The sequence below is a fragment of the Erythranthe guttata genome, chromosome 13 (genome assembly GCF_056151865.1).
Source record: "Erythranthe guttata isolate IM_541 chromosome 13, IM_541, whole genome shotgun sequence".
NCBI classification, from domain to species: Eukaryota; Viridiplantae; Streptophyta; class Magnoliopsida; order Lamiales; family Phrymaceae; genus Erythranthe; species Erythranthe guttata.
Genome location: NC_142545.1, coordinates 14,882,799 through 14,903,602, shown reverse-complemented (window position 1 = coordinate 14,903,602; position 20,804 = coordinate 14,882,799). Strand labels below are relative to the sequence as shown.

The following is a 20,804-nucleotide window of genomic DNA, read 5'->3' as shown; positions in this document are numbered from 1 at the left end:
GTAGGGGGGACATGGGAGAGAAGGAAGAAAAGGACTGGTCAAATAAAAGATTATCCAAACAAAAGGACAACGCGTTTTCTTGGTATTATTAATTACAACATATTTACAGTCAAACTTGATTTTAGTTTGAACAAAACAACCAACAAACAACATTGTTATTTGTCAAATCCAAAGTCCAACCTTTGACCCACCAACACCGCCCTCCTTCCTTCCCCTTCTCTCTCAAGAAACTAATCAAGAATCAAGAACAGAAACCCCAAAAAAATTCATTCTTTTTTCAGAGTGTATTTCATATTTTCAGGGCCGATGAACCATTCTTGAATCTTTGATTACAATTCCATGGCGAACAACCATAGTGGCAGCGAGAATGCACTAATCACCACTCTCTGCAACTCAATCCAAGCACTGGGTCGTGGCTTTGACGTCACCTCTGACATCAGGCTTTTGTACTGTAAGGGTGTACCCGGTTCTCGTTTGGTTCATATTGATGAACACCAAACCAGAAACCTTGAAATCTCCGAATCTTATGTCATCCCAAATGTTTCTGTTGACATCGAATGTTCTGAAGAATACAGTTCTGATGAGAAGACCCCTGTTTTGGGCTTCCACGAGGTTAGCCTTTTTCTGGACTTCTCTCTCTCTCTCTCTCTCTCTCTCTCTCTCTCTCTCTCTCTCTCTCTCTCTCTCTCTCTCTCTCCCTCTCTCTCTCTTGTAGTTATGGTAATAAAATCTTATTGGCTGGATATAGTATCTTTCTGGGTTATGGCAATTAAATGAACTGATATGATTTTCTAGAAGTCCTTGAATTAGGGTTTCTTTCTTGATTTTCGTACTCTTTGATGCTGATGAATTAGCTAGGAGACTTTCTTAAATCCATTATAGGAATTTGCTATAAGATTATGAATACGAGACTTAGAACTGTGTCATGATTTTGTTGTAGTGGGACTTAAGTCTTTTGCTTCATTTGATATGTTAGTTTCATATTATATATAAATAGTGGTCAATTTAATATGATGTTCCTCTCTTATGTAGTACATCAGAACTGTACGTTAATAGATCCGAAATGCGAAATTAGGATTGTGTAATCATAGACGAAATATTCTTCGTATGCAAATATTCGACAAAGTTTGATTATATTGTATGTCAAACTTAATCGTAATTCCCAAACAAGGCCTTAGTTGATTTTTTTTTTATTAATCCAATGGCTTCTTTTTAAGAGTCAATGATGCATTGTGGTAATTGAATTTACAGATGGCGAAATACTTCAACGAGAAGTCAAATTTACCTGGTCAGATACCACTCGGAAGCTTTAATGCTATGTTCAATTTCAGTGGCTCGTGGCAACTCGATGCAGCAGCTACAAAATCTCTTGCCGTGGTTGGATACATTGTCCCGTTATTTAGTGCCAAATTAGTTAAATCCAATTTAATTTTGCGCGATGAAATAAAACGAGCAGTTCCGTATTCTTGGGATCCTGCAGCTCTAGCAAGGTGAATCATTAAATTCGAAAGTCAGTTTATTTCACCTCATCTCTTAATCTTGCATATTATTTCATACAATTGAATGGTTATATCAGCTTTATCGAAAACTACGGAACCCATATTGTTACCTCTGCAACAATTGGTGGAAAGGATGTAGTCTACATTAGACAGCACCAATCATCACCTTTATCCATGTCGGATATCGAGAACTACGTGAAAGACATTGGAGACCAGAGATTCTCGGATTCAAAAGCTAATACGAGTGCTGGCACCTTAAAATACAAGGACAAGGTTAGTTTGTACCGTAAAAGATTTATTTTTTATTACAAGATTTTAGATATCCAAGAAATCATGTAACGGAGTTGGGTTGCTTGCAGGATGTTACTGTAATTTTCAGAAGGAGAGGGGGAGACGACCTTGAACAAAGCTATGCCAAGTGGTCGACGACTGTAGAAGGAGCACCTGATGTGATCGAAATGACATTTACGCCCCTTGTTTCTTTGCTCGAAGGAGTGACTGGGATTAAACACTTGACTCGTGCTATTGACTTATACTTGGAGTGTAAGAACTTCTCCTTTTCTATTGTTTCGTTTGCCAGAAAATTGAAAAATAAATTGCAAAACTCTCCCAGATCGATATCAAGATTCTCTTACATAGTTGAAGCACAATGATTATTAGTTTCATGCAGTCGGCAAAAAAAAAATAATGCACTGAAAACATGTTTGTCCTAAATCTTCGATGATATTCTTTTCATTCTGTTTTCTTACATCTTACATCACGTGTCTTTCCCACTTGTGTTCAGACAAGCCACCGATCGAGGATCTACAGTATTTCCTAGATTTCCAAATTCCCCGAGCTTGGGCTCCAGAGCACAACACCATGCAAAGAAAAGAACCCGTCTGTTCGTCTCTTCAGTTCAGTTTAATGGGTCCTAAGCTTTACATAAGCCCAGATCAGGTATACATATTATTCTCTTAATTAATAGTATTATTTTTTTCACTTATAAAAACTCCCAATATTTAATGATTATTATTTCAGATAACCGTTGGCCGAAAGCCAGTGACGGGACTCAAACTAAGCTTAGAAGGCATCAAACAGAATCGTCTGTCGATCAACTTACAACACCTAGTTTCTCTTCCCAAGATTCTTCAGCCGCATTGGGACGCTCACATGGCTATAGGCGCGCCTAGGTGGCAAGGTCCCGAAGAACAGGACAGCCGATGGTTCGAACCTATTAAGTGGAAGAATTTCTCCCATGTGAGCACTGCACCGATAGAATATACCGATACATGCATTGGAGATCTTTCCGGCGTTCACATTGTGACCGGGGCCCAGTTGGGTGTTTGGGATTTTGGTGCTAAAAGTGTATTGCATTTGAAACTACTGTTCTCGAAAGTACCGGGGTGCACCATAAGGCGGTCTGTATGGGATCATAGCCCCTCGAATCTTTCTGCTCCACAAAAAAATGATGGTTCGTCTTCTTCTTCTTCGAGTGAGAAACTGGCGAAAATAGTGGATATGACGGAAATGTCGAAAGGGCCTCAAGATATGCCAGGTCACTGGTTGGTTACGGGAGCTAAGCTTGGAGTTGATAAAGGAAGAATCGTCTTACGTGTGAAGTACTCTTTGTTGAATTACTGAGAGAATTATTTTTGTGTAGGAATTTTTTTTTTTTTCTTTTACTTGTAATAACTCACATTCACAGGTTTGCCATATTTCTGCATTTTGTCACTGGCGGAATCTGTAAGTCGATTTTTCTGTACATTTGTTGATATAATTTTTCAATAACGTTTGGGTTTTTTTTCTCGATATTTTGTCATTTAATTGAAGTACTATGTAATAAAAAGAGAGGTTCATTTATCGATTTTGGTTCCTTAAATTCCGTCGAATTTGATCGTTTTATCTATTATTATCATATTGCATGGTCTTTTTCAGAAGACAGTTTCAAACCGGACAATCTAATAGTTACCGAATGTAGTTGTCTATTTAGTTAACGTCCTAAAGGCACAGTTGTTCGACAAACGTTAACAAGACCGTCCAAGAAAAATGATGCATCGACAGGGTCCAGAAAAAAACGACTCAAATTATTTGGTATTTTTGAACTACTCAACGATACGAATAAGTCTACATTATCGGGTTTTACGACAGGTTCTTCTGTGCAGGTTTCTTCTTGTCCTGTGCCTCAACGGTTTCTATCGTACAATGAAAATCTTGAAGCTTTTCTGTTGTCCAGAGCTCTCACAGCTGATAAAGATGTTGTAATAAATATATATGAATGCTGATGTAATGATGTCGATGTGAAGCAAGTGGTTGCTTTAAAAAGGCCAAAAAACATCAAAATCCAGATGTTTATGTGTTTGCCTTATACGAGCACAGCTCGAGGTTTGACTATGTCAACGGAATCTTCCTTACCAAGACGGCAAAATTCCTACATGCTGTACAAGGATGTTCAAACAAAAGACACTACTGTTTCTTTATACCTAACTAACAATCACTAATCACTAATCACTAATCACCATCTCTTTATATATACCTTCTTCAGTTCTAGCTTTTGCCACTCGCACTACTCGTCCGATTCTCTGCAACCATTGTCTGAAACAATAGCTACTTATCAATGGTATACTATTTCGACACTCTTCATTTAGTTCTCCGTATTGCATATTCTGACATTCTAGTATATACGCAGGAAACCGCGCAGCTTATCGAAGGGAAGGTCGATTGGAAAGGCAAAACCGCAAGAAAAGACAAGCATGGAGGAACCGGCACTTCTTTACTCGTCTTAGGTAACGAAAAAAACGTAACCCTAAATTCTAATTTATATGTCGAGTGTCTTAATTTCTTAGTTAACTCGGTTTTGGTTTAATTTGCGTGCGTACACACACGAAGGTGCATTTGTATTCGAGAGCATGGCAACAATGGCTCTAGCGGTCAATCTCGTGACCTACTTTGTTGGGGTGATGCACTTCGACTTATCGGAAGCAGCCAATCAGCTGACGAACTACATGGGCACTAGCTACATAATCACACTCCTAATCGCCTTCTTAGCAGACACCTATGTTGGCAGATTCAAAGCCGTTCTTCTCTCAACAACAGTCGAGTTCTTGGTAATTAATTTGCATAACAACGATCGATTAATAATGCTGACGTGTCGTTTCTTGAAATGAAGTGATTAGATTCTTTGATCCTCTTTATTGTAGGGACTTGCACTGCTGGCACTGCAAGCCCACTACCCGAAACTGAAGCCACCGCTCTGCAGAATCTTTGATCCGACTTCCCACTGCGTGAAAGTCGGTGGAGCAAACGCTGCACTTCTATTCGTGGCTCTTTACTTGGTGGGGCTGGGCTCTGGCGGGGTTAAGGCGGCACTGCCGTCTCACGGTGCAGACCAGTTCGAGGATAATGACCCGAAGGAGGCTAGACAAAAATCGAGCTACTTCAATTGGCTTCTACTCTCTTTATGCATAGGAGCTGCAATTAGTTTGACCTTTCTTGTATGGATACAAGATCATAAGGGATGGGATTGGGGTTTCACAATCAGCACTATTGCTATGTTGTTCGGTATAATCGTATTCGCCGTTGGATTACCTCAGTATCGTATACATGTCGTTAATGGCAGCAGCGCCCTCACTGAAATCGTACAGGTAAACAAACGTATATAAATAATTAAAAAAAAAATACTCAATTAGATCATATTTCTTACTTTGTATATATGTATATATACAAACCAGGTGTTCGTTGTAGCCATTCGTAACCGAAAGCTTCGACTTCCCGCGGACACTAATGAGCTGTACGAGATTAGCAAAGATAAAGAAGCTGCAATTATCCAATCAGAGTTTCTACCCCACACTAATATTTTCAGGTTAATATCTTATTACATTCAATAAGTGATATTCCGTTTCGGGTTTTAAGAATACTGTTTCGACTTCAAACATGATTTTGACTTTTGAGTCTTAATTTGGCAAAACTCAAAACACGGAATTTGTAGTTTTTTTAGTTAGCTTACTAATCCAATTTGAATTACCAAGATTGAATGTCCGGAGAGAAAGAAGTGCATGAATCAATAAACATTGCCCAAAATTTTAATATTTTGAGCCATCCGTAACTCATTCTGTCATTCATACATAACTTTGTCACCCGACATCTAATCTAGCTGACTCATGTTGGATTAGAAAGCTAACTCAAAGGACTACAGTTTCGTTGTTGTGAATTTCGCCAAAATTGGACTAGAAAAGGGTCAAAATCACGTTCGAAGTCAAAAAACGGTATTTAGTAAAATGAAAACAACAGTTAACATTTCAGCTTCATATACTACAACCATTTTTACACTACTACAGGTTCTTGGATAAAGCAGCAATACTCCAAACACCGGAATTGCAGGGGCGAATTAGTCAATGGAAACTGTGCACAGTTACACAAGTCGAAAACGTGAAGATCCTACTAAACATGGTCCCGATCTTTTGCTGCACAATAATCATGACACTATGCTTAGCTCAGCTCCAAACATTCTCTGTCCAGCAAGGCGTCACAATGGACAAAACCATCGCAAACAATTTCCAAATACCGCCCGCGTCCCTCCCCATAATCCCAATCATGTTCCTAATCATCATAATCCCGTTATACGACCAAATCATAGTCCCGTTCATCCGTAAATTCACGGGCATACCAACGGGCATAACCCACCTCCAGCGCATCGGAGTCGGGCTGATCCTCTCATCCCTGTCAATGGCGGTCGCAGCCGTGGTCGAAGTGAAGCGGAAACGGGTCGCCGGGGACCACGGCATGCTGGACGCGGTCCCCCTGCGGGACCCACCGATCCCGATCAGCGTGTTCTGGCTGTCGTTCCAGTACTTCATATTCGGGATAGCGGATATGTTCACGTACGTCGGGCTGTTGGAGTTTTTCTACTCGCAGGTGCCGCAGGATATTAAGTCGATGTCGAGCTGTTTCCTCTGGACTTCGATGTCGTTGGGGTACTTCTGCAGCACGATATTGGTGAAGATTGTGAACGCTGCGACGAAGGATGTTACTAGAAGTGGCGGGTGGCTTGGCGGGAATAATTTCAATAGGAACCATTTGAATCTGTTCTATTGGCTGCTTTCTTTGTTGAGTCTGTTGAATTTCTGTATCTATCTGTTTGTATCTACGAGGTATAAGTACAGGGAGGAGAGGCAGGAAAAAAGTACGAGTGATGAGAGTAAAATGCATGAGCTGCAGAATTTGGAGAATTAATGTTTGATTTTTTTTTTTTTTTTTTTTTTTTTACCGTTGATCTACACACCAATGTGGATGTGCGTGTGTTTGTGTGTATATGAAAGGTAAAGACTTACCTAATGTATTTCACTCGATGTACCGTACTGGTTAAATTGTTGTCTTCAATTTTTATGTAAGTTGTGATAATTTCGAAAATAATTTAAAAAAAAAATTAAATAGTATATTCTTAAATTTATATTTATATATAATATTAATATTATTATATCACGTGATATTAACTTTTAAGCGAGTTCAGCCACGTCAGCGATGAATCATGGCCACGTGGAAACTGCAGAAGAGGCCACCGCAAATAACGGAGAACCGCTCTGTTATATTAATTCCAGTAGAGTAAAGTATTAGCGGTGATCTGAAAACTGAAACTCGGAGAAATAATTGAATTAGTAGCACTAAAAAAGAAATGGCATCAAGCGACGAAGCTCCGGGGAGAATGCCGGCCGGCGATGGGTCGGTGCCGCCGGGAAAGGCGATGACGGTAGGGCAGCATATAGTGGACAAGGGGGCACAAATTATGCAGTCACTTAAACCGATGAAGAAGATGAGCCAACACGTTTGCACCTTCTCCATTTACAGCCACGATATGACTCGCCAGATCGAGACTCACCACTACGTCACCCGACTCAACCAGGACTTCCTCCAGTCCGCCGTTTATGACTCCGACGATTCCTCCGCCCGCCTCATCGGTACCGTATATATATATATATATATATATATATATATATATATATATATATATATATATATATATATATAATAAATCACGAATTAATTAATTAATCACTGATTTTTATTTTTTTTAATCATTAATAATTTTTAATTTTATTGTGTGTATCTTTAATTTTCATCACTTGCAAATTAATACACTTAAACATCTATAAATTAAAGTGGTGATCAGCAAAATCCTATTAATTTATCGAATTACTAAATTATTAAACTAATAATTTAATACATTTTCATCGAGTGAGATAAACAATTATTTAAGTGAGGTATTAATTTATCGAGGTTCTATATGCAGGCGTGGAGTACATAGTATCGGAGCGAATTTTTGATACGCTTCCGCCGGAGGAACAGAAGCTATGGCATTCTCACGGTTACGAGGTGCATTTTTTTGTATTATATTAATTAGTTAATTACATATCAATAGTAATTAATCAGTTAATTAGGGATCAGTTTTGTAATTAATTATAAATATATGGTGCAGATTACATCAGGGTTGTGGGTTAACCCTGGAGTTCCGGAGATGATTCAGAAGCCAGAAATCCGAGACTTGGCTAAAACGTACGGCAAATTCTGGTGCACTTGGCAAGTTGATAGAGGTGATTATAATTAATTAATTAATAAATAAATTTAAATGATTCTTCAATTTAACCGGACAATTAAATTATGAACATAATATTTGAATTATTATTGCAGGAGATAGGCTGCCACTGGGTGCACCGGCACTGATGACGTCACCGCAAGTAGTGAACATGGGCACTGTGACGCCGGAGCTTGTTCGGAAGAGGGACGACAAGTACAACATATCATCGGATGAACTGAGTAAGACGAGGATTGATATCGCCGTGCCTGAGTCAACGACTCGTTATGCTGACTATTGGATGTTGACCGGCAAAGGCTTCGCCGTTGACCTCCAACAAACCCAAATGAAATCCACCGCTCCTTTTCCCTAATTACTTATTTAATCAGATCGATCCGTGTTTTGTTTCTTTGATTATTAAACGGCTCGTGATTAATATACATATGTATTTTCCTTGTAATAATAATTCAATAAAACATCTATTTTACATATGATATGATCCAACTTCCAACACAAAAATAAATATTTTGAAATTGACATAAAATGTTGTAATTCCATTCTTAACTTCAAATAAATCATTTTGAAATTGATTTGGTCACAATTTAATGATGGCCAAATTGGGTTATTATAGTTGTCATTAGCATTGTGGAATGTGGATATGAATTTTTGATTGGGCCTTCTAGAAGTTTTAGGCTTTTCAGAATTCTGAACTCGGCCCATAAAAACTATAAAAATCAATTAATTATGACGAGTTCAAAATTAATCTTGTTGCTTACTCAAAAAAAAAAAAGAAAAAATTAATCTTGTTGCCACTAACACATACGTGTCCAGAAATATGCATAGACAAATCATCACACATCTCGCCACGTGGCGATAGACTCATTGAAACTCAGCCACGTCGACACCCTGCATGTCTACGTGGCATCAACACCCGAACTCAGCCCATCTCTCTATTCATAAACGTAACCCCCGAACTCTGCACCACGTTTCGTCAACAACAAAGAAAAAAAATTCAGACAAAAATTAAAATCATGGCTGCAACTCACGGCAAGACGGCGGCGCACGGCGGAGAAGAGATCCCGCCTGGAAAGCCGATGAGCATGGAACAACACATGCTCGACAAAGGGGCACAGATGCTGCAGTCTTTAAAACCCATCAAGAAGATGAACCAGCATGTATGCACTTTCGCTCTCTACAACCACGACATGACCCGCCAAATCGAAACCCACCATTACGTCACCCGCCTGAACCAGGACTTCCTCCAGTGCGCCGTTTACGATTCCGACGACTCCACCGGCCGCCTCATCGGTCCTCCTCCTGATTAATCATACTACTCATTTTTCAGCCTTATTATACACTATATTTTTTTTTTCATTAATTATATTTTTAATGGAGCAGGGGTTGAGTATATCGTATCTGATCGGATTTTTGAGACATTACCTCAGGATGAACAGAAGCTATGGCACTCGCATGCACATGAGGTGAAGCTAGAAGAAATTAAATTTTCATACATTAATATAATCACTCACATCAATCATACGATAATGGTAATAAATTACTTGCAACGCAGATAAAATCAGGGCTTTGGGTGAATCCTAGGGTTCCAGAAATGGTGGTGAAGCCGGAGCTGGAAAGTCTTGCCAAGACGTACGGCAAGTTCTGGTGCACGTGGCAGACCGACAGAGGTATAAATTAAACCATGCTGTAACAAAAAGAAATCTTTTAGTTGTGTAAAAATTTAGGGTTTATAAATAAATTAAATGAATTAGGTGATAAGCTTCCGATGGGCCCGCCGGCGCTGATGATGTCACCACAATCGGAGGGCTTGGGAATTGTGAAGCTTGAGACGGTGAAAAAGAGGGATGACAAATACAATATGTCAACGGAAGCGATCAAAAGTTCCCGGGTTGAAATTCCGGTGCCGGAGAGGATGAACCCTCAGGCGGATTACTGGAAGAAGAGTGGGAAGGGTTTCGCCGTTGATGTGGAAGCTACGGAGATGAAGAAAATAGCAGCCTTTCCCTGATCGAGGGTGTGACACGTGGCAGCCCAGTCAATATACAGTGATATATAGTCTGTATATCAGGGGGGGGGTGCGGGTAGAAGAATAATGCTTTGGTTGTGGTATTATTACATGGTAATTATATTGTATTATTTTGTTAATGTTCTGTTCTGTACTGTACAAATAAATTTGGATAGTCAACTGCACTGTCTGTAAAGCATATCCCTTATTCTCTTGGATCTCTTTACTAATAATCACATACGTTGATTTGAACATGATCCGACGGTTCCAATTCTCAGCAACGTGCCCGATCCAAAATTATTATTATTATTATTATTATAATAACAAAACGGAAAAAGAAAAATTGATTGAGAAACAATACGAATTCTCCATGGACGCCGGTGCAACAATCACTTCCGGGGAAGTCAAGAGAGATGTTTATTCGGTGTGGGCGCTGCCGCCGGAGGAATTGACGCCGCGGCTGAAGAAGTTGATGGACGGCCTCAGATCGGAGTTCGGCGGTCCCCAATTCGAGCCGCACGTGACGGTCGTCGGGGCTATTAACCTAACGGAGAGCGAGGCGCGTGACAAGTTCAACCACGCGTGTGAGGGACTCAAGGCGTATAATGCTGACGTGGAGAAAGTCGCCACCGGCACTTTCTTTTATCAGTGCGTTCTTCTTCTGCTTCATCCCACGCCTCAGGTGAAACCGAAAATTCCTCGATTTTAATTTTTTTTTTAATTAATAGAAATTCAAATTGAATGTATGTTGTTCTGTTTGTTGCTGTTCTCAAATTCCACAGGTCATCTTGTAGAAAACATATGATTTATCAAAGTGAATGTGAATTGTAAAATTGAATTGAAGATCAGTTAGGTTTTTGCTGATGAAATATAATTAGTAAACAGCACTGCTAATGAATCTACCTTTGATTTCTGACTTCTGAGAAACACTATAACATCAATATTGTATAACTTATAATATCTGATGACATGATTTTTTTTTTTGATTGCCGAATTCAATAGCTAGGACAACCTGTATAAATGTAAGGAAAAAAAAAAGAGAGATAAAACTCGTCCAATGTTAAACGATTGCAAGTCCTTCCGGTAATTCCCGTTTGAAGGAGAATGTACGAAGAATTAAAGAAATAGAAATGTGTACCACGGAGAGGGAAAAAAGTGCAAATTTACGAGATGTTAATGGTTGAATTGTTTGCCATCACTTGAATGATAAGATAGCCTCGATTCCCTATCATGCTCTCTTATGAGGTTTAATGAACTTGTAAACTGTAATGAACTATACGTATAGCTATTGGTAATAAAACATTGGTGTTATGTAACTCTTTTAAAACAGGTTTTGGAAGCCGGTGCACATTGCTGGGATCATTTCGGTTACAAGAGTTCAACTCGTAAGCTACCTGTCGACTTCCGAATGTCGATCCTTGCATTATTTACCCACAAATAAGAATGGTTCATGCAATTTTCTGTTACACTGCTGTTTTGCTTGTGCTGAGATATCTTCGAATTCTGTGCAGCGTATATGCCGCATTTGAGCCTACTCTATGGAGATTTAACCGACGAAGTGAAGAAAGCAGCTCAAGACAAAGCTTACGTTCTTGATGAGAGCATCGACGGTTTGAATTTCCAGATATCTCGACTGGCGTTGTATAAAACCGACACTGAAGACAAAAGCTGCAAATCTTGGGAGAAGGTAGCTGAATACCAACTCAAACATTAATCCTAGGTTACATTATAAATCATTGTAATTAATAATAATTATGCAGGGATTAAACTACTTAAGTTCCTAATACCAACTTGAACATGAAAGATGATAGATATCATACATCAGGTTTGATATTGATGATGGTCCCCCTTGTCTGAGAGAATATTTGTTTTTTTGTTTTTTTTTTTTGTATCGAAATTAATAAAGGATTACTCTGCCATGCCATGCCATGCCAGCACACCTGTTTTCTTTTTTGCATCTTCAACTCATTATTGAGTACAGAGATACATTATCTCATCTTAAACCTAACTTCAATTTTAATTTTTTTTCTTTTTTTTTTTTACAAGTGACTTGTAATAAATAGGGTAAATTACACACACACCCCTGAGGTAAGCTTAAATAACTGTAAGGTCCCTGTGGTATCGATAATTACACTTAGCCCCCTGAAACGTAGTCAGAAACTCTAATGGGATAATGAAATGGATACGTTATTCCGATAGGGTTCTAACGGACTATTGGTTTCAGAAAGTGGTGAAGACAACAAAGAGCTATGGGGTGACATGGCTCCCCGAACATTCCCGAACATTTCTTAAATAACCCATAGCTCTTTGTTGTCTCCACCACTTTCTGAAACCAATAGTCCGTTAGAACCCTATCGGAATAACGTATCCAATTCATTATCCCATTAGAGTTTCTGACTACGTTTCAGGGGGCTAAGTGTAATTATCGATACTACAGGGACCTTACAGTTATTTAAGCTTACCTCAGGGGGGTGTGTGTAATTTACCCTAATAAATATGTGCATTCTTGGCAGCTGATACATATAAGATAGATACACCAAAAGAAAAAGGTAAAAGTAGAAGCCAATCATTCATTGCGTTTATGATGTACACACACACACACACACATGTGTGTGTGTGTGTGTGTGTGTGTGTGTGTGTGTGTGTGTGTGTTAGAGATGTAGTATCCATCACTGTGGTCCTCACATTAGATAGAAAGAAGATTTTCTTGTTGTGGCTTCAATGGCAAGTGCATTGTCATATCTTCAGAAAGTGCATTAACCAAAACCTAACACAAGGGTGTAAATGACATTTCACCATTTTCAGTTTTTTTTTTTTTTTTTTTTTGAGATATATAGTGGAATTAAGCTTGGGGATTATTATTTTTCTCGTTCTTTGAAATTCCAACATATATCTACTCCTTCCGTTCCAATTTAAATGACGTTTTGGGTTGTTTCACGTATATTAAGAAAATCAATAAATGTGTATAGATTATAGTAAAAAATATAGGAAAATACTAATATATTCTTGACATTAATTGTTTTACAACTAACTAATTAGGAGTTATAAAGGGTAAAATTGAAAATAATATGCATTGAAAATCTAAAATGACAAATAATTTGGGACAATAAAAACTCTTTAAAAAGACATATAATATGAGGCAGATGGCGTATTTTTTTTATTGAATAGTAACATTGAATTGCGAATTAACAAAGTTTAAGCTAATAAATATGATTTAAGAATAACAATTTACAAATGACAATTGACAACCATAAAGAAATGTGGGCCAGCCACCCACGTGGAAAACACACTTAATTAGAAAACTTCAAACTCCAGTTGATTTGTTCTTCTAAATGATGTATCCACCTTAATCGGCAACTTTTCTACTCCAAGATATGGGCTGAATTAGTTGTTTGAAAAATACATGGATGCTAACATCTTAATTTCTAAATATACATTATCATGTTCATAATTAATATTTACCTCCATTATTTCATGAATATTACTAATAACTATCTTAGCGTTAATAATGGTTGAGCTAGCAAAGGGCCTGGGGCCATCATCCACCAACATTTCTCAAATCTCTATTATTTTATATAAAAATAAAAAATAAAAAAATCGTGTATAATAATAGCACTAATGCACTCAGCCCTCGGACTTCAAATTTTGGCTCTGCTAAAATATTTTTGTACAAATTCTTACAAGGCAAGAGAGCAAACATCCCACATGAATTCTATGCTTGTGTTCCAAATTACAATTCATTTGGAATTAAGGGTTCGATTTGTAAATAAAACCAAAATTAAAATATATCACAAAAATATACATTAGAATGTGACAATACTATACTATCACCAATATATACATATACTTAGGTAGTGTAGCATGCAATGAGTTTTCATAGCAATGCTAAGCAAATGCTTTGTTGGGTAAAGAAGAAAGACTTAGTTTTTTTTCCCAAGACAATTGGTTTAATATAGTAAGACAAGTTCCATGTTAATTGGACGAGGATTGAACTATATACAGGAAAGTGAGCAGTTGATCTGAGAACTCACTCATATATATATATATATATATATATATATATATATATATATATATATATATATATATATATATATATATATATATATTAGAAAAGACATCAACTCATGATAGAAACACAGGTAAAAAAATTAAACCAAGTCATATGTGGGTGTGTATATATATATATTTGCTGGCATGAAAAACAAAATTACTATAAGTTGCTAACAAAAGCTCTACCATCAATGCATAGCAGTAACTTCTCCTATGAAAAAAAAAAAAAGATTTGCATTTTTTGGCGATTTACAATTTTCTTTTAATCGAGAAATTTAAAAATAACAACGAATAAATAAAAAAAAAAGTTCTTTTAATCCAAAAAATTGAATGGCTGAAAAGTGAGTTATTCTTGCATTTATTGGATTTGTATGTAGGTTCTCATTCACTACGAACCACGAAAAGCTAATGCGTACGCATTCGGTCGAAAGGGTTTCCGTTGCCTAATTGGTGGAATAGAAGAGTGCGTTGTCGTATTTTCGGGAGATGTAACATACAACAAAAGCCATAAAGTAATATATATATATATATATATATATATATATATATATATATATATATATAGCCAACATTAACTTTGTATTATGAAACAAATGTCATTTTTTTACTTTATATACACACAACCCCTAGTTCACTTCCCATACTGCTTCCTCCTTCTCTCCCTTTCACATTTGTGAAAGAAATAAAAAAAAGAAAAGAAAAAGCACAACTTTGAGCTTCAAATCCCCCCTAATTACCATACAAGGTTAGTGGAACCATATATATATATATATATATATATATATATATATATATATATATATATATATATATATATATATACATATTAATATATATATGTATATATATATCCATTATATTTATTTCCAACTGTTTCTTGGCTATAAGTAATTTAGTGCTCTTCATTTGACATCCAAAATAATTCACTACAGGCAATCAAGAAAATGGAGTTCCAAAGTGATCAATCGAGAGAGATGTCGCCGCAGAGGAAAAACGGAAGGGGAAAGATTGCGATCAAGCGGATCGAAAACACGACGAATCGGCAGGTGACCTTCTGCAAACGCCGAAACGGGCTGCTCAAGAAAGCTTATGAATTATCTGTTCTTTGCGATGCTGAGGTTGCTTTGATTGTCTTCTCTAGCAGAGGCCGCCTCTACGAGTATTCAAACAACAGGTAAATTTTTATCTAGTAAATTTTATCAAGAAAACCAACACATGATGTAGATCATGTGTATAGATATAAAGGGCTGATTTTTATTTTTATGTTTATTTAAAAAAAAAAGACTTTCTTGTGGGATCTGAAATAAACTTGGTTTATTATGAGTTTTGGAGAAGAAGAAGAGAAGGATCTAACTAAGGGTGGTTGTGTAGTGATTTTGTATTTGTCGATCTAAAAAGGGTACTAAATAGTTTTATTAAGATTGTGTGTTTGTGGGATTTTGGGGAAGATTTTCAGGCAAGGACATATTCATGTTTTTGTACAGTCAAGATTTAAGCTTTTCTTGACATAGCTAGATTTTGCCTCTTTCTTTTTCCTTTTTTAATTTTTATTTATAACAATCTTATAATATAGATCTAGTGCAAGGTTAAAAAACAGTAGCAGCAAAATAGTTGTTGGAAATTTGGGAAGTTATGTAAGAAACAGTGAGATCAGCCTCACATCTTCCTCCATTTTCTTGTCAAGTTTTTTTCTTTCTTCATCTCTCTCTCTCTCTCTCTCTCTCTCTCTCTCTCTCTCTCACACACACACACACACACACACACACACACACACACACACACACACACACACACACACACACACACACACACACACACACACACACACACACACACACACACACACACACACACAGTGATACCTGTCAAGTTTACATTCGTCCATTCATCCGTACATTCATCTCTTCCTTAATATCAAATCAGTCTTGGCATTAGGGATTTTTTTTTTTCCTTTTCTTTTCTCCTTTCTTCTTTGTTGGGTTGACTAAACTGAAAATACAAAACGAGGGTTTCCGATAGAAAATGTTTTCTTACAATTCTCCTAGTAATAACCTCAACATTAATTAAAATTTTCAAATCCCAACTCAATAGTAACCCTAATTAGGGTTTTACACCTGTAAAGTTACGATCTTTAACCTCAAAGTGGGCAAAGATTGGGTTGATAAGATAAGATTTCTTGATATTGTTTCAGTAATAGAACTAACTAATACATAAATGAAGTTTCAAATGATGGGTCTCTGTTAAATGTACAGATCTAGTTCCCCTAACCCACTAAAGATTACACCTTTTTGTACTAAAGATTACACCTTTTTGTGTGTATAGTGTGTGTATTTCTCTAACAGTGTTTGCGTTTGTAATATTAATCTTATTCGGATTTAACCATGGTTTTCTTATTAATAATTAGCTATAGAGTAATTGTTTTTTTCTGAGTGGCAAGAATCTTTGGTCACGTCATACACGATTTTCTTGCTCTTGACTTCTGACAAAAGGAAGTGATTTGTCATGAATGATGCCACCGTATTGTTTCTTAACTCAGCTTAATTTTTTCTCCGAAATGGGGAGAAAAAAAAAAAAATTTAAAAATTTATGTCATCTAAAATTTAAGCCTTTCACAAAGTTTCTGAAACTGTTGAAACTAAAAGAGTAAAAGAAGCAGGAGTGAGAGCGAGTGGTGAACCAATGAAAACTCACTGAGTTTCTCGACCTGCCCTCCAATGGTAGAATTTCTTCAATTTGATTTTTTTTTTTTTTTTCATTATTTAGTAGTGTATCTTGTACACAGTTATCTAGGGTTCAAGATTGTGGTTAATGGGTATTATCCATGGTGGAATGAGGGGGGTTTCAAAAGCTTGTTTTTTTTTCTCTCTTAGATTTATGAGCCAATCATATGCTAGGCTTTAGTGCCAGCTTGGCAAGGGCAGCCAATCAGTGCCTCGACGAAATTAAGGTAGCAGCAGTCTGAGGATTGAGGGAAGTTGTCACAGTGAGGGTTTCATTTTTTTAATTTTTAATTTTTTTTTACTAAATTAAATCATGTCACATTGACATTTTGAGTTGACAGAATAAACCTGACCTTAAGAAACACTCAACCATGGCTTTTGTCCATTGGTTTTATCTTAATTTCATTCTTTAATTTCTGAATTAAATTGGAGATATTCTTTTTGGAGGTTATGTGTTGTGAATTTTACTGAATTTCTGGTTTTTATTTATTTATTTATTTGAATATTAAAATTATTTTGTTTATTTCAATTAAAAAAAATTAACATTGAATTAATGCTAATGTACAGTGTGAAAGCAACCATTGAGAGGTACAAGAAAGCTTCCTCAGATTCCCCAAACAATGGCTCTATATCTGAAGCTAACACTCAGGTTTGTGTATATATATATATATATATATATATATATATATATATATATATTCAATAAGATTTGATTTGATTTACATCAATACACATTTGATTAATATGATTAATATGTTTATTATACTTTTAATTAATTTATATGTCAACTGTGTCTACCAATGTCGAGTTAATTTTTTCAGTATTAAAATACGGATTCTTGCGATTATTTGTCATTCGATTTCATCAATTAATGTCACATTTGCTCGACCGTATTTCATCAGTTCTACCAGCAAGAAGCATCGAAACTGCGTGCTCAAATCAATAATTTGCAGAACCAGAACAGGTAAGAGTTTAATTATGATCATATTCCATATGAATTTTGTTAATATATAAATGCAATTTAATTATCTGTTAATTATGACACTTTGCCCTATTATTTTGACTTAGGAACATGCTAGGTGAGTCTTTAGGTGGTTTGAATCTCAGGGATCTCAAAAATCTCGAGAGCAAGGTCGAACGAGGGATTAGCCGAATCCGCTCCAAGAAGGTCCACATATATATATAATATTATTTATTTATTTATTTATTTATTTTAACCTCCGATTTCTGACGTTAACGTGAATCTTGATTCTTATCTCACTCAGAATGAGTTGCTATTTGCTGAAATTGAGTACATGCAAAAGAGAGTAAGTACTACTCATGAACTCATTAGTCATGATCTATTGTTTCACTCGATTTTCGTATTCTTAGGCCTCGTTTGGTTGGTAATATTATAACTTGTGATTAATTAAATAATTGAACCTTATTGGATGTTTAATTCGTCAAATGAACTTTTCGGGCCAGCCCACAATTGTATGGAAAAAAATAGCTCTAATCATTGGCTAGAAACCAATGGGGTTTCCGTAAGGATTAGGTCTAATCTTATCTTAGGAACCAAACGAGGCCTTATGTATGTTACCAAAAATTCTCTCAGCTGTCTGATTATGTTTCTTTCTTCGTGTGAAACGATATTGAACAGCAGGAGATCGAGTTACATCACAACAATCAGTACCTTAGAGCAAAGGTACGTCGTTTATTTAATTTGGTCCAAGAATTATTACGCATGTGCTAAAATAAATTAAACGAACAACAAACTATGATCGATCACTTGCTGTTAAATAATTGTAGATAGCTGAAACTGAGAGAGCCCATCAGCAGAACATGAATTTGATGCCTGGAAGTTCCAGCTTTAACCTCGTTCAACCTCAGCCTTTCGATGCTCGAAACTATCTCCAAATCAACGGTCTGCAATCGAACGATCACGATTACACTGTGCAGGACCATCCACCACTTCAACTAGTGTAAGAATTTGAATTTTGTACTCTCATAGTTACGTACTATTAATCGAAAACAGTTGTCTAACGATTTTCTTGATTTTTTCTTATATCAACAGCTGATCTAACTAATGCTGGAAGCTTGGTGGTTAGAGAAGAATGTAACGGATCGTCGTTCTTCGTTAATTATTAATCGTGTTTGTTGTCTTTCTGGGAGTTATAAGTCTTTGCTCCTATATATGTTTGATGCATGTTAAAACAGAGTGGTTTTGTTGATATTCTTTGTCTGCTTTCATCTATTAATGTAGTATTCGAGACGACTTTTGCGTGCAAAGTTGTCGTACGTATGTTTTAGGTGGCTTATGACGTTTGCTAAATAATGTGAAACGAACCCTTTTGTAAGAAATTCGTCTAGTGGTTACCGATACTATATATAGAACAAATCGGAATTATGTCTAGCAAATGATTATTATTGTGAGTGAGCCAGCTGTTGAACGTCGATTGGATAAGCATCGGATGCTGACTCAGCTCGAAAAGCTCGTCGCCCCACAATCACTGCAGCAGCATCTGTTGGGGTGGAATCCATCAAAGTATGCGAAATCGCTTCGGTTATTACAAGTAGTCCTTGTATTATATTACACATTCCTCCGCTTGAAACCACGCAGCATGGTACGTATGGATACTTAAACCCTGAAATAAATCAGATGAAACAAAAATCAAAGATCAACTAATTTACGTTACGGTATTTTCTTTTTAACAAAAAATGCAAGAAAAGGGTTTTCTGTATATATATTGCGTACGAATTGCTTTCCGGTTTGGTTGAGAACTCCGGCTCCTCCAGACGCGTAGTTTACGCCGTTTAGAATGGTGTCGCCGCTTGCGGTTGCAAATGGTGGGATGTGATCAGTGAAACCAAGAAGCTCAGCTGTCAGTAAAACAAATATATATAAAATGAAATACATAATAAAAAAGGGAAGTATTATTTCAAGAAATTATAAATTGATTGAAAAATACTTTGTTCGTTTCTATTTCATATTAAGTGTCACAAAAAAAAGTAGCAAATGTATAATTTTGCGATTTTCTTCGTAAAATAAAAATAAAAAAGAAACGGAGGGAGTAGTACCTATTACGTCAGCTACATTTCGACCATTAGTGAAGCGGCCGGTTGGGCCGGAGGGAAAATCGATACCGTATGGAGGGTATAATTGGCTTTAACGAGGGTATTACGGTCATTGTTGTTTCCGTTGTCGACGAGAGAGTCTCCGAATATTAACGATGGCGATGGTGATGACTCATCACCATTAACTGAGACAATCAACCTTAAAAAAGATGGGACTCTAAAAATAAGAAAATTAATTCAGATACATTCTTAGAAGAGTGACGGCCCAGTGATCAGTGTTTGTTTGATGCATGTATTAATTAATTAATTAATTAATTAATGTGTTCTTGCAGTGTATTTATATATATATATACACATATATTAATTATTCTTAGTTATTGATTGATATCTGATCAAAAGCTGGTTTGATTAGACTGAATGAATTGATCTGGGCTATTAGGGATTATTTGTCAAGAGCCCCACGTTACAAAAATCTAATTAGAATAGGTGCAATTTTTTTATAACTTTTTAAAATAAATCTATTTCAGCATTAAATAATAAAAAATAATAAATTATCACTATTATACATTCCTTCCTATTTGATATAATCATATTATTTAATATTAATTTATAATTATAATCTCCACCCAAATTCCAATCTATTTCAACTCGTTCATTCCTTCTCACGGTTCAATTTCTCCAAACCTCTCTTCTCTATCTATCGCCGCCGTGCCATCTCTTTACTCTCGATCGCAGCAGCCGCCCCATCTCTTCACTCTCCATATCAACCCCCCCTTCCTCTCTCTGCACCGTGCAATCTCTGTGTGGTGATAAAAAATCAAAGCGACGGATGTGCTCTTCCTCTTTCATCCAATGCTTCAGATCGTGCGTTAATTAGGATTTTCTACGATTATGAAACAGAGATTAAG

General features: G+C 36.6%; 6 protein-coding genes and 1 pseudogene across 9 annotated transcripts; 6 read left to right on the top strand and 1 right to left on the bottom strand.

Annotated features, from left to right (window-relative positions):
* Positions 1-94: 94 nt before the first annotated feature.
* On the top strand, positions 95-3,360 carry LOC105968654 (MACPF domain-containing protein CAD1). Its single transcript, XM_012993289.2, has 6 exons — positions 95-612; positions 1,252-1,490; positions 1,577-1,772; positions 1,859-2,042; positions 2,284-2,438; positions 2,520-3,360. Exons 1-6 carry the CDS (start codon positions 340-342, stop codon positions 3,120-3,122), a joined length of 1,650 nt encoding a protein of 549 aa, XP_012848743.2. The 5' UTR covers positions 95-339; the 3' UTR covers positions 3,123-3,360.
* On the top strand, positions 3,145-6,911 carry LOC105968398 (protein NRT1/ PTR FAMILY 4.5). The gene is made up of 6 exons (XM_088811589.1): positions 3,145-4,098; positions 4,168-4,264; positions 4,368-4,585; positions 4,679-5,122; positions 5,210-5,340; positions 5,816-6,911. The coding sequence occupies exons 1-6, from the start codon at positions 4,096-4,098 to the stop codon at positions 6,708-6,710; spliced, it is 1,788 nt and encodes a 595-aa protein (XP_088667715.1). The 5' UTR covers positions 3,145-4,095; the 3' UTR covers positions 6,711-6,911.
* Positions 6,912-7,092: 181 nt separating this feature from the next.
* LOC105968399 (hypothetical protein) lies at positions 7,093-8,537 on the top strand. Its single transcript, XM_012993026.2, has 4 exons — positions 7,093-7,432; positions 7,765-7,847; positions 7,951-8,065; positions 8,163-8,537. The coding sequence occupies exons 1-4, from the start codon at positions 7,150-7,152 to the stop codon at positions 8,417-8,419; spliced, it is 738 nt and encodes a 245-aa protein (XP_012848480.2). The 5' UTR covers positions 7,093-7,149; the 3' UTR covers positions 8,420-8,537.
* Positions 8,538-9,019: 482 nt separating this feature from the next.
* On the top strand, positions 9,020-10,326 carry LOC105968400 (oil body-associated protein 2A). Its single transcript, XM_088811818.1, has 4 exons — positions 9,020-9,354; positions 9,445-9,527; positions 9,617-9,731; positions 9,816-10,326. The coding sequence occupies exons 1-4, from the start codon at positions 9,078-9,080 to the stop codon at positions 10,070-10,072; spliced, it is 732 nt and encodes a 243-aa protein (XP_088667944.1). The 5' UTR covers positions 9,020-9,077; the 3' UTR covers positions 10,073-10,326.
* A 68-nt stretch (positions 10,327-10,394) lies between these two features.
* On the top strand, positions 10,395-11,993 carry LOC105969146 (cyclic phosphodiesterase). The gene is made up of 3 exons (XM_012993889.2): positions 10,395-10,751; positions 11,400-11,454; positions 11,581-11,993. The coding sequence occupies exons 1-3, from the start codon at positions 10,440-10,442 to the stop codon at positions 11,781-11,783; spliced, it is 570 nt and encodes a 189-aa protein (XP_012849343.2). The 5' UTR covers positions 10,395-10,439; the 3' UTR covers positions 11,784-11,993.
* Positions 11,994-14,689: 2,696 nt separating this feature from the next.
* LOC105968593 (floral homeotic protein AGAMOUS) lies at positions 14,690-19,219 on the top strand. 4 transcript variants are annotated; one of them, XM_012993223.2, is made up of 9 exons: positions 14,690-14,867; positions 15,055-15,296; positions 17,410-17,491; positions 17,745-17,806; positions 17,911-18,010; positions 18,108-18,149; positions 18,482-18,526; positions 18,631-18,803; positions 18,896-19,219. In XM_012993223.2, exons 2-9 carry the CDS (start codon positions 15,067-15,069, stop codon positions 18,897-18,899), a joined length of 738 nt encoding a protein of 245 aa, XP_012848677.1. In that variant the 5' UTR covers positions 14,690-14,867; positions 15,055-15,066; the 3' UTR covers positions 18,900-19,219. The 4 variants fall into 4 exon arrangements, with proteins under 4 accessions (XP_012848677.1, XP_012848678.1, XP_088683655.1 ...); XM_012993224.2 differs by having other exon boundaries at positions 14,702-14,867; positions 18,485-18,526; XM_088827529.1 differs by lacking the exon at positions 18,896-19,219 and having other exon boundaries at positions 14,702-14,867; positions 18,485-18,526; positions 18,631-18,807.
* Positions 19,220-19,245: 26 nt separating this feature from the next.
* Positions 19,246-20,658, bottom strand: LOC148766002 (GDSL esterase/lipase At1g29660-like; annotated as a pseudogene).
* Positions 20,659-20,804: the final 146 nt, after the last annotated feature.

Coding starts and splice junctions, on each gene's coding strand:
- LOC105968654 (XM_012993289.2), top strand. CDS start 340: ATGGCGAACAACCATAGTGGCAGCGAGAATGCACTAATCACCACTCTC. Junction 1,773..1,858: donor CCTTAAAATACAAGGACAAG/GTTAGTTTGTAC, acceptor GGTTGCTTGCAG/GATGTTACTGTAATTTTCAG. Junction 2,439..2,519: donor TTTACATAAGCCCAGATCAG/GTATACATATTA, acceptor TTATTATTTCAG/ATAACCGTTGGCCGAAAGCC.
- LOC105968398 (XM_088811589.1), top strand. Junction 4,265..4,367: donor CACTTCTTTACTCGTCTTAG/GTAACGAAAAAA, acceptor ACACACACGAAG/GTGCATTTGTATTCGAGAGC. Junction 5,341..5,815: donor CCCCACACTAATATTTTCAG/GTTAATATCTTA, acceptor ACACTACTACAG/GTTCTTGGATAAAGCAGCAA.
- LOC105968399 (XM_012993026.2), top strand. CDS start 7,150: ATGGCATCAAGCGACGAAGCTCCGGGGAGAATGCCGGCCGGCGATGGG. Junction 7,848..7,950: donor GGCATTCTCACGGTTACGAG/GTGCATTTTTTT, acceptor TATATGGTGCAG/ATTACATCAGGGTTGTGGGT. Junction 8,066..8,162: donor CACTTGGCAAGTTGATAGAG/GTGATTATAATT, acceptor TTATTATTGCAG/GAGATAGGCTGCCACTGGGT.
- LOC105968400 (XM_088811818.1), top strand. CDS start 9,078: ATGGCTGCAACTCACGGCAAGACGGCGGCGCACGGCGGAGAAGAGATC. Junction 9,528..9,616: donor GGCACTCGCATGCACATGAG/GTGAAGCTAGAA, acceptor CTTGCAACGCAG/ATAAAATCAGGGCTTTGGGT. Junction 9,732..9,815: donor CACGTGGCAGACCGACAGAG/GTATAAATTAAA, acceptor TAAATGAATTAG/GTGATAAGCTTCCGATGGGC.
- LOC105969146 (XM_012993889.2), top strand. CDS start 10,440: ATGGACGCCGGTGCAACAATCACTTCCGGGGAAGTCAAGAGAGATGTT. Junction 10,752..11,399: donor TGCTTCATCCCACGCCTCAG/GTGAAACCGAAA, acceptor CTTTTAAAACAG/GTTTTGGAAGCCGGTGCACA. Junction 11,455..11,580: donor CGGTTACAAGAGTTCAACTC/GTAAGCTACCTG, acceptor AATTCTGTGCAG/CGTATATGCCGCATTTGAGC.
- LOC105968593 (XM_012993223.2), top strand. CDS start 15,067: ATGGAGTTCCAAAGTGATCAATCGAGAGAGATGTCGCCGCAGAGGAAA. Junction 17,807..17,910: donor AATTTGCAGAACCAGAACAG/GTAAGAGTTTAA, acceptor ATTTTGACTTAG/GAACATGCTAGGTGAGTCTT. Junction 18,011..18,107: donor GCCGAATCCGCTCCAAGAAG/GTCCACATATAT, acceptor TATCTCACTCAG/AATGAGTTGCTATTTGCTGA.